We start from the raw sequence: 13136 nt of genomic DNA, 5'->3' as shown, positions 1-13136 counted from the left end.
TTCAGGCTCTGAGGCACCTACCCTGCTTGTCTTACCTTATTCCCTCTGTAGTCAGCATCTCCAGCAGAGGGCAAGAGAGAAAAAGGCACCACAAAAGGGGAGATTCCACCATGAACTTTACCCCAATACATTTATCGTCCTGAGGGAAAGTTCTGATTAATACTGATGAAAGGTCATCGACCTGAAATATTAACCCTGTTTCTCTCCCCACAGATGCTGCCTGACCTGCTGAGTGTTTCCAGCATCTGTTTTTATTTCTGATAAATGCTGTTAAATCAAACAGAATGGACAAGGTCCTTTCCACTCGACATATTAGCTGGGAATGTAGAATGGGTCTGGAGGAGAGAGTAAAACCATTAACAGGAACAGTTTAGTTCAGTACAAGTAAACAGTATCTCTTCACTTCCAAACATCTCCACCGAAAAAAATCTTCATCTCACTGCAATTCTTTCACAAATAGAACAAACGCAAGGACTCATTCAGTGAAATTCAGGACAGGCTCGCATTTCACCTGGAAACAGCTGATGGGTGAGATCTCAATGTGTGATTGGTTTATTAATCCTAAACCACATGTCAATTACAGAGTGATACTTCAGTAAAGTGAGTGAGATAGAAACTAAACTTCAGAGAGAGACTGAGAGCAGATTAAGAGGAGCTGGCAGTGAGTGAAGACTGGTCACATTGAGGAGACACAAGAGCAACAGAATGGAAGTTGGGCGATACTTTACTGTGTTAGCGCTGGTTTTAATACACGGAGCCTGGGCTGGAGAATGTGAGTTATTAAATAGTAAAATTTAATACAGATTATAAATATTATTAATATTAATAATCCTGATCTCACTGGGCTCAGTGTGGTGTTATTACAGGGAGCGCAGGCTGTGAGTTATTATTTATATTATATTAATAATCCTGATCTCACTGGGCTCAGTGGTGTTATTACAGGGAGTGCAGTCTGTGAGTTATTATATTATATTAATAATCCTGATCTCACTGGGCTCAGTGTGATGTTATTACAGGGAGTGCAGTCTGTGAGTTATTATATTATATTAATAATCCTGATCTCACTGGGCTCAGTGTGATGTTATTTTCGGGAGTGCAGTCTGTGAGTTATTATATTTATATTAATAATCCTGATCTCACTGGGCTCAGTGTGGTGTTATTACAGGGAGTGCAGTCTGTGAGTTATTATATTTATATTAATAATCCTGATCTCACTGGGCTCAGTGTGGTGTTATTACAGGGAGTGCAGTCTGTGAGTTATTATATTTATATTATTAATCCTGATCTCACTGGGCTCAGTGTGATGTTATTACAGGGAGTGCAGGCTGTGAGTTATTATTTATATTAATAATCCTGATCTCACTGGGCTCAGTGTGGTGTTATTACAGGGAGTGCAGGCTGTGAGTTATATTTATATTATATTAATAATCCTGATCTCACTGGGCTCAGTGTGGTGTTATTACAGGGAGTGCAGTCTGTGAGTTATTATATTTATATTAATAATCCTGATCTCACTGGGCTCAGTGTGGTGTTATTGCAGGGAGTGCAGGCTGTGAGTTATATTTATATTAATAATCCTGATCTCACTGGGCTCAGTGTGGTGTTATTACAGGGAGTGCAGGCTGTGAGTTATTATATTTATATTAATAATCCTGATCTCACTGGGCTCAGTGTGGTGTTATTACAGGGAGTGCAGGCTGTGAGTTATTATTTATATTATATTAATAATCCTGATCTCACTGGGCTCAGTGTGGTGTTATTACAGGGAGTGCAGTCTGTGAGTTATTATTTATATTATATTAATAATCCTGATCTCACTGGGCTCAGTGTGATGTTATTACAGGGAGTGCAGGCTGTGAGTTATTATATTTATATTTATATTAATAATCCTGATCTCACTGGGCTCAGTGTGGTGTTATTACAGGGAGTGCAGGCTGTGAGTTATTATATTTATATTTATATTAATAATCCTGATCTCACTGGGCTCAGTGTGGTGTTATTACAGGGAGTGCAGTCTGTGAGTTATTATATTTATATTAATAATCTTGATCTCACCGGGCTCAGTGTGGTGTTATTACAGGGAGTGCAGTCTGTGAGTTATTATATTTATATTAATAATCCTGATCTCACTGGGCTCAGTGTGGTGTTATTACAGGGAGTGCAGTCTGTGAGTTATTATATTATATTAATAATCCTGATCTCACTGGGCTCAGTGTGGTGTTATTACAGGGAGTGCAGTCTGTGAGTTATATTTATATTTATATTTATATTACAACAACTTGCATTTATATAGCACCTTTTACGTAGGAAAATGCCCCAAGGCGCTTCACTGGAGCGTATTCAGACAAAGGTTGACACCGAGCCAAAGAAGGAGACATTACATGGGATGGCTAAATGCTTGGTCAAATAATTGATTTTAAGGAGTTTCTTAAAGGAGAATGGAGAGAGGTGGAGGGCTTTAGGGAGGGAATTCCAGAGCTTAGGCTTTAGGCAGCTGAAGCACGGCCGCCAATGGTGGGGTGAAGGAAATCCGGGACCGAAGACAATGGCTTCAGTCTCCCCAATATTTAATTGGAGGAAATTTTTGCTCCTCCAGTCCTGGATGTCGGACAAACAATGTGACCAATGAGAGAGAGTGGAGGGGTCGAGGGAGGTGGTGGTGAGGTCGAGCTGGGGGTCGTCAGTGTACATGTGGAACCTGACGTTGTGTTTTAGGATGATGTCACCGAGGGGCAGCGTGGAGATGAGAAATAGGAGGGGGCGAAGGATCGATCCTTGGGGGACTCCAGAGGTAACGGTGCGGGAGTGGGAAGAGAAGCCATTGCAGGTGATTCTCTGGCTACGACTGGATAGATAAGAATGGAACCAGGTGAGCGCAGTCCCACCCAGCTGGACGATGGAGGAGAGGTGTTGGAGGAGGATGGTGTGGTCAACGGCTGCAGACAGGTGGAGAAGGATGAGGAGGGATCGTTTACCACGGTCACAGTCACAGAGGATGTCATTTGTGACTTTGATCAGGGCCGTTTCAGTACTGTGACAGGGGTGGAAACCTGATTGGAAAATGGTCAGGGGTGTGTTTTTTGAGGGGGGGGGGGGGTTGAAGACAGCAGATTTAATGGGGAGGGGGACAGTACCTGAGGAGAGGGAACCGTTAACAATATCAGCAAACATAGGAGCCAGGAAGGGAAGTTGGGTGGTCATCAGTTTATTGGGAATAGGATTGAGGGAACAGGAGGTGGGTCTCATGGTCAGGATGAGCTCGGAGAGGGCATGAGGTGAGATAGGGGAGAAACTAGAGTGAGACATGGGGTCAGGGCCAGGGCAGGGGGGAACCGTAGGGGAAGGTTTGGCTTGTGGGCTCGGGGAAGGGGGGAAGCATCAGAGGCAGCTGAATGAATGGTCTTAATCTTAGTGACAAAGAAGTCCATGAGCTCCTCGCACTTGTTGGAGATGAGGGTGGAGGGGGCAGGATAGAGGGGTTTAAGAGGACGGTTTGTAGTGAAGAGAAGCCGGGGATTATCTTTACATTCCAGGATGATCCTGGAATAGTGAGCAGTTTGGGCAGAGGAGAGCAGGACCCGATAGTGCTTTATGTGGTCCAGCCAGATCTGGCGATGAATGGCTAAACCAGTTGTCCGCCATAAACGTTCAAGTCTGTGTCCCTTGGACTTAAGGGGTGGAGATGGGGAACGACCAGGGTGGAAGAGAGTAATGGTTTTACTTGGGACTCGGATGGCTGAAGTCGGGTGATCGGAGCTCGGTGGGGGGCAGGAGTCGGGTGATCGGGCTCGAGTGCGGGGGGGAGTCGGGTGATCAGGGCTCGGGGCGAGTCGGGAGATCGGGGCTCGGGGGGAAAGAGAGGGAGACTGGGGATTGGGGGGAGATGGAGACTGGGGAATGGGGTGGGCGAGGGGACCAGCATTTCCTGCAGTGCCAGGAGCAGCAGCAAGGTGGTGAGTGGGAGTAGCACTGAGAGAGGAGCACTCTGTAAAGGGGTGAGTAAAACCTGGGGACCTTACTGTGGGTAAATAGTGAGATTGTTTCCACTGGTGGGTGAATGGGGAACAAGGGGACGGAGAACGAGGATTCTCAGTGCGTGTGGGGAGCTGCACACCCTGATTTTACATCACAAGCTCCAATACATGGAGGAGTGAGATGCAGGAGGGGCTGAGTGCAGACTGACAGTGGCCCATCGTGGAGCTGGGAGGAGAGGAGGGGGAGAGGAAAATGACAGTGCACTGATTACAAACTTACTGTAGTTTTAGTTTGTGTTCTAAAAGCTTCAGAAGCTGTGGGAAAGAGAGAGAGATGGGGGACAGAGAGACACTAAAGAGGAACAGGTAAGAAAAAGGGAGAGAGTGAGAGAACCTTTCGTCCCATTAGTTTAATAGTCAAAGAAAACACCAAATTAATTTTGAAGCCAATTAATTTTCTCAGTTATGTCTTATTGACAGAAAAGATAATTGCCAATGTATTGCACCTGTGAGACAGAGAGAGAGAGAGAGAGAGGAGAGAGAAGCAGTCAGTGTCTTTCCTCATTCTAATTCATTTCTTTAAAAAAAGTTGAATTTTGAAAGATAACAAAGCCTTTTTGAGAGAAACAGATCATAGAATCATAGAAAGGTTACATCATGGAAGGAGGCCATTCGGCCCATTGAGTCTGCGCCGGCTCTATGCAAGAGCAATCCAGCCAGTCCAACTCCCCCGCCAATGAAGATATGAGATTGCAGGAGAGGAGGGAACCAGGCTGAGTGTGGAGGCCACTGACACTGCTCCTAAAACTCCAGACCTCACTCCAGCCACAGGCTCGGCTCCCAGTTTGCAAGATTTTGTTACCTAGTTGGCCTTTGAGAGATTTTGAGTTAATTTGTTATGTTGTTGCCATTAAGTGAAATTTGAGCTGCAAAGAGTTCACTCTTATTTGGGAACAGACCGATTAGATGGAACCAGATGAAGTAGCTAGCACAAGTGTATATTTCACTTATACCAGTTTGAGACAATGGGGTTTGTGAGCACATTCCAGACAGGAATTGAATGTAATATTAGAATGGCTTCCATTTATTGACCTCAGTAGTTGCCCTACCTGACCAGACAATCTTATGCCATGACCCTCACACTGGGGGAGGACGGCAATGGTAGTTTGATTGGCAGTGCAATGAGCCAATCCGCAACACAGAAAGCTGTTGGAGAGGTTAGAGGTCAGGTTTTGGTTTCCTGTCTACCTGGAAAAGGAGACAGTCTGAAGTAAGTTTGACTTGGAAACAGTCAGAGAGGCTGAGAACTCTCTCCTCCTAAGGTTCGGGCCAGTCACTTCAGCAAATACTGATTTGTAAAGTGAAACTAGGTCGATATCAAAGGCTACGTTTGTACAATTTTGAGCAAGAAGTTGATTCTCCCTAAAAACTATATTCTGTTCAGTTATGTAGCCCGTTTGTTGGTTTACAGTTGGCCTCGTCTCACTAGAGTGCTCATTAGTCTACTTTCCAGACAATAGGAGAAATTCCCATGGACATGGGCAAGATCACTGTATCCAGTACACACAAGGGGTCTATTTGTTGCAGCCCTGGATCATGCTATTGAATAACTGGATATTGGGTAGTAAAGGTGAACTCCTGATCGTAGAGTACTTCTGACCTACAAAGTTCCCTGATCAAGCAGCAATTTAACTGATTGACCTCGATGTATTTACTTAACAACAATTAAACTTTGTGGTCTTAAAGGGACACAGATCCACCTTAGCAGCAGCATAATACGTTATATGGTACAAACTCCTGTCCTTAATAAACAGTGCATCACCTGTCTTACTGTGAACAGTAATGAGAGACCCACTAGGAGATGCACCTCTGACCGTCTCCTGACCCAACTTGTCATCACAGTTACCCTTCCTGGACCCAATGCCCCACTGACATTCATCAATGGCTCATCTTTCCTATGTTTATCTCCCCCACTTTTCAAAACTGCTATCATCACTCTCCCCCTCAGAAAAAGGTTCTCTGAATCCCGCTATCCTCCCCAACTATCAAACTACCTCCAATTTCCCAACTTCTTTCAAGTCCTCTAGTGTATAATTGACACCCATCAACATACCCACCTTTCCCATCATTCTCTCAGAATCCATCCAATCTGGTTTCCACCCTGCCCCCAGCACCAAGACTGCCCTGATCAAAATCATTAGTGATCTCCTCTGTGATTGTGACCGTGGTGCACGATCCCTTCTTGTCTTCAATTACCTCTCCATGGCATTCAAAACAATCAATCACTCTATCGTCCTCCATGGCACCACAGTAACCTGGTTCCACACTTGCCTGCTCCTGTAATGCCTTCTCCTCCTGCCTCTACACAGTCACCTGTGCCTCAGGCTCTGTCCTCGACCTGCTTTGTTTCCTTGTCTACCTGTTGCCCCTCATCCTCACCATCCATGAGTATGGGGTCAGCTTCCATATTACATATAAATGCTGATGACACCCAGCTCCGTGTCACCTCTCTTGCCTCCTCGATCGTGAGCATGCTATCCAACTACTTAACCAATATAAAATGCTGGCTGAGCAAGAACCTCTTTCAACTCAACATTGGCTAGACCAAAACCACTGAGGTAGATTTTTTCTTTCCTGCCTGGAATATCAGGCAGGCACCCCTACCGCAATCCTCCCCACCCGATTTCCCTCTCTGTGCTCCATTCAAGCGATTCTTCGTGTCCAGGTAGTAAAGGCCAACATCTACCTCATTGTGCTCAGCTCCTGCCCTCTCTTTGGCGAAATCCAATGGTGTGCATCCTCAAAGTGCTGATTAACCCTGAGCTCTGATCCAAACTCTACAAGATGACTTAGTTCTCCTAATTCTACTACCACGACAGTGGTCGCCTCTGCCCAACCTCACCCTCAGTGCCATTAACACACATACATACACCTTCATAATCTCCAGACTCGATTACTCCAAATTTCGTTGCCAGCTTCCTGAGTTCAATATTTCACAGACTGTGACTCATCCAAAACTATGCTGCCTGCATCCTGTGCCCTATTAACTCATGCCTGTCCTCATCAATCTCCACTGGCTTCCTGTCCTCCAATGCATTGACTTATCCACAAGTCCTCCACAGTATTGCCCCTCCCTCTGCAACCTCATTCAGCCCTATTTCTGCACATGCCTTCTGCTTGTCCAACTCTGGCCGTCTTTGCATCTTCCCTCCCTCTGCTCCAACTTTGGCTTCAGGACCTTAGGAACATGGGAATTGCTGGACGGAAAAAGACTAAGGTCCATCAAGTCTGCCTTCTACCATCCTGGTAATCACATGATACAACGATAATGGAGTTTTTGATTAATCAGAGCAATCAGTCTCCATCAATGTGTCTGCAACAGACCCAGACATGAGGTGAGGAAAACCCCCAGTGGTGGAGAGATTTAGGAACCGTAGATCCAAAGTCACCTGTTCCTCCCCAGCCTGTTACACTCACCACATGTCATGTCTCAAATTACTCATATACTGGGCCCCAAAATATTATGTTCTGAAGAAATCTATCTAATTTGCCTTCAGTCGTCTTGGCCCCACATTCTGGAACTCTATATCTAAACCCCTCTGCCTCGCTACCTCTCCCCCCCTCATTCACAAGTCTCCTGGAATCCTCCCTCCTTGATCCTGGCATCAGTCACCAGCCTTAACCCTTTCCTGCCCCTACTTCAAGCAGATTCAATAGTAACTTTCAAAAGGGAATTAGATATATACTTAAAGGGAAAAAATTTACAGGGCTATGGGGAAGAGCAGGGGAATGGGATTAATTGAACAGCTCTTTCAAAGAGCTGGCACAGGCACGATGGGCCGAATGGCCTCCTACTTTGATACTATGATACTTGGTGTCCATTTAATTTCACCTCTGTGAAGCACTTTGGCATGTTTCATTAGATTAAAAGTTCCTATATCAGTGCAGGTTGTTACTATATTGTTAAAAGTGACTATTACTTGTCCTGGCCATCTGATTAACCACTTACTTACACTGAAAGGAACAAAGTGGAATTTGTTAAGAAGGGGTACTCGCCCCCGAATTATGTAACCTTGACCCTGCAACCTTTAGGATTTCAGAATTACTTGGACATCCTCACACAATAAGGATAAGGATCAATTTATTAATTTATCAGAAAAAATAATGCCAGTGTAGAAGTTGCAATGCAATGAACGATCCCTGACCTCACTCTTTCTGCACCTGTGTCAGCCCGAAACTGCATTCCTCCCTGGCTCCCACCAAACACCCATGCCAGACCCCATCCTTCCCACTCACTTGCACCAGCTCCCCACCCACCTTCCCCATGTGGTACATAGTCGCACTATCTGCTCCCTCTCCCCCAGTGCTGATTACTCACAGCCTTGCTGCTTAATCTCTCTAATCTGGTGCTGTGCCCACATGAATCAGCCTTTCTCCTGTGCTACTGGGACCATGCTGACAGCAGGAAAAATGTTTTACATTCATTTATTTATTCCCAAAAGTGGCAAAAATATTCCAGCATAATAACCCATTCTGTGTTGTATCGGGTAATGCTCCTGTCCTTACAAAACCAGTGTGACCTCCAACTCACGCCAAGCAACACGGACGTGTGCACAAATTTCTTTCCCGAATGTACTGAGAAATACATGTAAGTCTTGACATCCCATAAATATTTTCTTCCCTTTGATATTCAACAGTATGGTTCACTACCAGCTCGATGGAGCAGTGACAGTATGGCAGAGTAGTGGAGATGGAATAGTGGCAGCAGCAAGGGTATTGGAGTAAGAGCAAGGCTGTAAATCTATCAGCCACTGCAGCAGGTCATCTCATCCCATTAAATTCATCCAGAACAAAGCCTTCCCCTTCAAATAAACACTGCCCTTCAATGAAATAAAATGAATCCTCAAAATAATTTGACCCGAGCCTTAAAACTGAGCCATAATCCAAGCCTTAAACCTAAAACCAAACTCCTCCAACCCTACTCCAGGTAGATTTTATTCCAGGGGTAGATAACAAAGCCACTGGGAGTACCAGCAAAGAGGGAATGGGGGAGTGGCAGTAAGATTGATGGGAACAAGCAGAAACCTGATAAAAGGTTCATTTATGTACATTAGTATCGGTCTGATCTGACAGAAAATAAAGAGGCAACATTATTAACAGCTAGCGAGACAAGAATCAGACTGGTGTTATATTTAAAGGATAGTCCTTCAGTGTAAAGTGCAGACCCATTTCACTCAGCAGAGATAATTAACAGAAACGTACCCAGGTAGTAAGACAAAGGGTTAATTTTCCCAGTACGAGCTGGTGTTGGGGACCTCACCTGCCACCAGAGTACAGCAGGCCGTGCTCCCATGGTTATCCAATGTGTACTGGTGGTAGGTGCATGTGCTCAGAAAACTGCCCATAGTGCAGTGGAGATATTGAAGTAAAATTGGCCACATGAATTATAACTAAAACTGGCAGGAATATGATCTAGATACTGACTTTGTTACTGTAATGCAAAATGAACAGAGATTCAAACGCAGGCTCTGTGCAGATTGGGACATACAATGGAACAAAATCAACCCAGCAACCTATAGTTATGGGCCTGTAATAAAGAAAGAGAAAGCTCCTGGGTTCAGTCTAGCCCAGGAGCTTTTTGCCTCTCTGGACCACTTAGGAGCATGCCGTGGAGCCTCAAGGCCATGTATTGGAGCAGATTTCCCTATTCCTGTTCCTGTGAGGGATTGGATTGTCTGGGGGCAGTGACTATAGGAGAATCAGGCCAGATCCGTGAGAGGCATGCACTACACCCAATTTTCCTCTATTTGTTGCACCCAGGCAATCGAATCTCCCCAGCCGCAGGAACAGAAATATACGCCCAATAAAGTTCAAATCCCTGTTTCCATTAATTATATCTCAGGTTGTTGATGGAGATTTAGGTTTTATCCACCAATGAGGAAACAGTGCAAAAAACTGCTCCTTCCAAACCTCCAGGCTCACAAAATTCAAAGGACAAACAATCGAGGAAGAAACACACACACAAATGGGACTAAATCCCCTGGGCTTTGTGGGCAGGATTTGCATGTGGTCCATGGTGTGGACTCTCCTGGTCTCGAGTCTAACAAGGTACAAGCACATAAAACAGAGACTGAATCCACCTCAGACTGTATTTAATTAGAAAGCTGGTGGGTTTGCTTGTATCTCAGTAATTTGTGATCACAGTAAATAGTCTTTGACTTGAATTGCACAAAATTCCAGAACCCTGAATATAATGAAATGTGTGTGAGTTCAGTGTCCAATGTCCTGGTGATCCTAACCTGGGAGAGAAATGTATTACAGGGAGTAAATCTCAAACATAAAGTGCATTTTGATCACAGACCCAACATAATTAGAAAATAATAACACAAATCATACAGAGTCAGATGACCAACAGCTTAGAAAGAAACATAATTTTAGTTTCATAAGAAAGAAAGAAAGCCCTGCAATTATGTCGTGCCTTATCACATCTTCAGAAATGCTCAAAAGTGCTTTGGGTTTGAAATTGGTCCTTTAACCTCCCTCATGTCCAATGAATTTCTGTGAAGTAGTCACTATTTTTCATGTGGCAGCCATTTTATGCAAAAACAAGGCCCCAAAAACAGCAATGAGATGAATGACTAGTTAATCTGTTTATGGTGTTGGTTGAGGGGGAAAAGTTGCAGAAAACTCCATGCTCTTCTTTGAATCTATCTGAACAGACAAACAAGGTTCTGATTTAACATCTTAACTAAAGGATCCACCTTGTAACAATGCAGCCCCGCCCCCCGTGTAGTGTGTGAGGCCGGTCTGGATTGTGTGATCAAGTCCTGGAGTGGGGCTTGAACCCACAACCTTCAACTTGGACATGAGTTCAACCAATCGAACCAAGTAAATAAAATAGAAGGTGGAAATATGACCATTCCACAATTTTCAGGTGGTATGAGTTCCAGATTATATTTGCTTAATATTTCAGACCATCCCGGTTCAATATCTGGTTTTATCCCTGTTTAATATCTGGTTTATTCTCTGTTCAATATCTGGATTTATCCCTGTTCAATATCTAGTTTATTCCCTGTTTAATATCTGGTGTATTCCCTGTTTAATATCTGGTTTATTCCCTGTTTAATATCTGGTGTATTCCCTGTTTAATATCTGGTTTATTCTCTGTTCAATATCTGGTTTATTCCCTGTTTAATATCTGGTTTATTCCCTGTTCAATATCTGGTTTATTCTCTGTTTAATATCTGGTGTATTCCCTGTTTAATATCTGGTTTATTCCCTGTTTAATATCTGGTGTATTCCCTGTTTAATATCTGGTTTATTCTCTGTTCAATATCTGGTTTATTCTCTGTTCAATATCTGGTTTATTCCCTGTTTAATATCTGGTTTATTCCCTGTTCAATATCTGGTTTATTCCCTGTTCAATATCTGGTTTATTCTCTGTTCAATATCTGGTTTATTCTCTGTTCAATATCTGGTTTATTCCCTGTTTAATATCTGGTTTATTCCCTGTTTAATATCTGGTGTATTCCCTGTTTAATATCTGGTTTATTCTCTGTTCAATATCTGGTTTATTCCCTGTTTAATATCTGGTTTGTTCTCTGTTTAATATCTGGTTTGTTCTCTGTTTAATATCTGGTTTATTCTCTGTTTAATATCTGGTTTATTCTCTGTTTAATATCTGGTGTATTCCCTGTTCAAGGGGAACAGACAGGCGTTTCTGTGGCCATAAACGTGACTCCAGGATGGTTTGTTGCCTCCCTGGTGCCAGGGTCATGGATGTCACTGAGCGGCTACAGGGCATTCTCAAGGGGGAGGGTGAGCAGGCAGAGGTCGTGGTCCACATTGGGACCAACGACATAGGTAGGAAGGGAGATGAGGTCCTGCATCAAGAATTTAGGGAGCTAGGTAGCAGATTAAAGAGCAGGACCTCAAAGGTTGTAATCTCTGGATTACTCCCAGTGCCACGGGCTAGTGAGTATACAAATAGGAGGATAGAACAGATGAATGCGTGGCTAAAGAGTTGGTGCAGGAGGGAGGGTTTCAGTTTCCTGGATCACTGGGCCTGCTTCTGGGGAAGGTGGGACTTGTACAAGTCGGACGGGTTGCACCTGAACCAGAGCGGGACAAATATCCTTGCGGGGAGGTTTGCTAGCACTGTTGGGGGGGGTTTAAACTAACTTGGCAGGGGGATGGGATACAGAGTGGAGCTACAATAGGGGGTGATGTGCAGCCAAATATAGAGAAAAAAACAAGTCAGCTTGGAAGACAGGGCAAATATGTGAGGGCAAGGCTGGATGGCATCTATTTTAATGCAAGGAGTCTTGCGAATAAGGTGGATGAACTGAAGGTGTTGATAAACACATGGGAGTATGATATGGTTGCTGTCACAGAGACATGATTGAGGGAGGGGCAAGACTGGCAGCTCAATATTCCGGGGTACAGAATCTTCAGGCGAGACAGAGGGGGAGGTATAAGAGGAGGGGGGGTCGCAATATTAATTAAAGAATCAATTACTGCCATAAGGAGGGATGATATATTAGCAGGTTCCTCTAATGAGGCCATATGGGTGGAGCTTAAAAACAAAAAGGGGGCAAGCACTTTGATGGGAGTGTACTATAGGCCCCCAAACAGTCAGGGGGAGATAGAGGAACAGATATGTAGGCAAATCTCAGAAAATTGTGCAAATAATAGGGTAATAATAGTGGGGGATTTCAACTTCCCCAATATTAACTGGGATACTCAGAGTGTAAAAGGCTTAGAGGGTACAAAATTCTTAACGTGCATCCAGGAGAGCTTTTTGAGCCAGCATGTAGAAAGTCCTACAAGAGAGGGGGCGGTACTGGACCTAATTCTAGGGAATGTGGCCGGCCAAGTGGAAGAAGTGCTAGTAGGTGAGCACTTTGGTGACAGTGACCATAATTCGGTGAGATTTAAGGTGGTCATGGAAAAGGACAGGGAGGGGCCGGAAATAAAGGTTCTAAATTGGGGGAAGGCCGATTTTAATAGGATAAGGCAGGATCTGGCCAAAATGGACTGGGATCAGCAGCTTGTAGGAAAATCCGCATCGGAGCAATGGGAGTCTTTCAGAAGGGAGATTGAGACTATACAATGGCAACATGTTCCCGTAAAGGTCAAGGGTGGTTCCAAGAACTCCAGGGA

At 44.3% G+C, this 13136-nt stretch overlaps 1 protein-coding gene across 3 annotated transcripts in view; it reads left to right on the top strand.

The window, feature by feature from the left end:
• The first annotated feature begins 614 nt into the window (after positions 1-614).
• Positions 615-13136, top strand: part of LOC137310385 (H-2 class II histocompatibility antigen, A-Q alpha chain-like) — a 40832-nt gene continuing 28310 nt past the window's right edge. For all 3 annotated transcript variants that reach the window (XM_067978214.1, XM_067978213.1, XM_067978212.1), the window contains exon 1: positions 615-772. In XM_067978214.1, the coding sequence (XP_067834315.1) occupies positions 706-772 (67 nt within the window). In that variant the 5' untranslated portion in view covers positions 615-705. The remainder of the gene's footprint in view (positions 773-13136) is intronic.

The sequence above is a fragment of the Heptranchias perlo genome, unplaced genomic scaffold, assembly GCF_035084215.1.
Source record: "Heptranchias perlo isolate sHepPer1 unplaced genomic scaffold, sHepPer1.hap1 HAP1_SCAFFOLD_248, whole genome shotgun sequence".
In the NCBI taxonomy this organism is placed as follows: domain Eukaryota; kingdom Metazoa; phylum Chordata; class Chondrichthyes; order Hexanchiformes; family Hexanchidae; genus Heptranchias; species Heptranchias perlo.
Note: the sequence above shows the minus strand (reverse complement) of the source record. Positions and strands in the feature narration are given on the sequence as shown.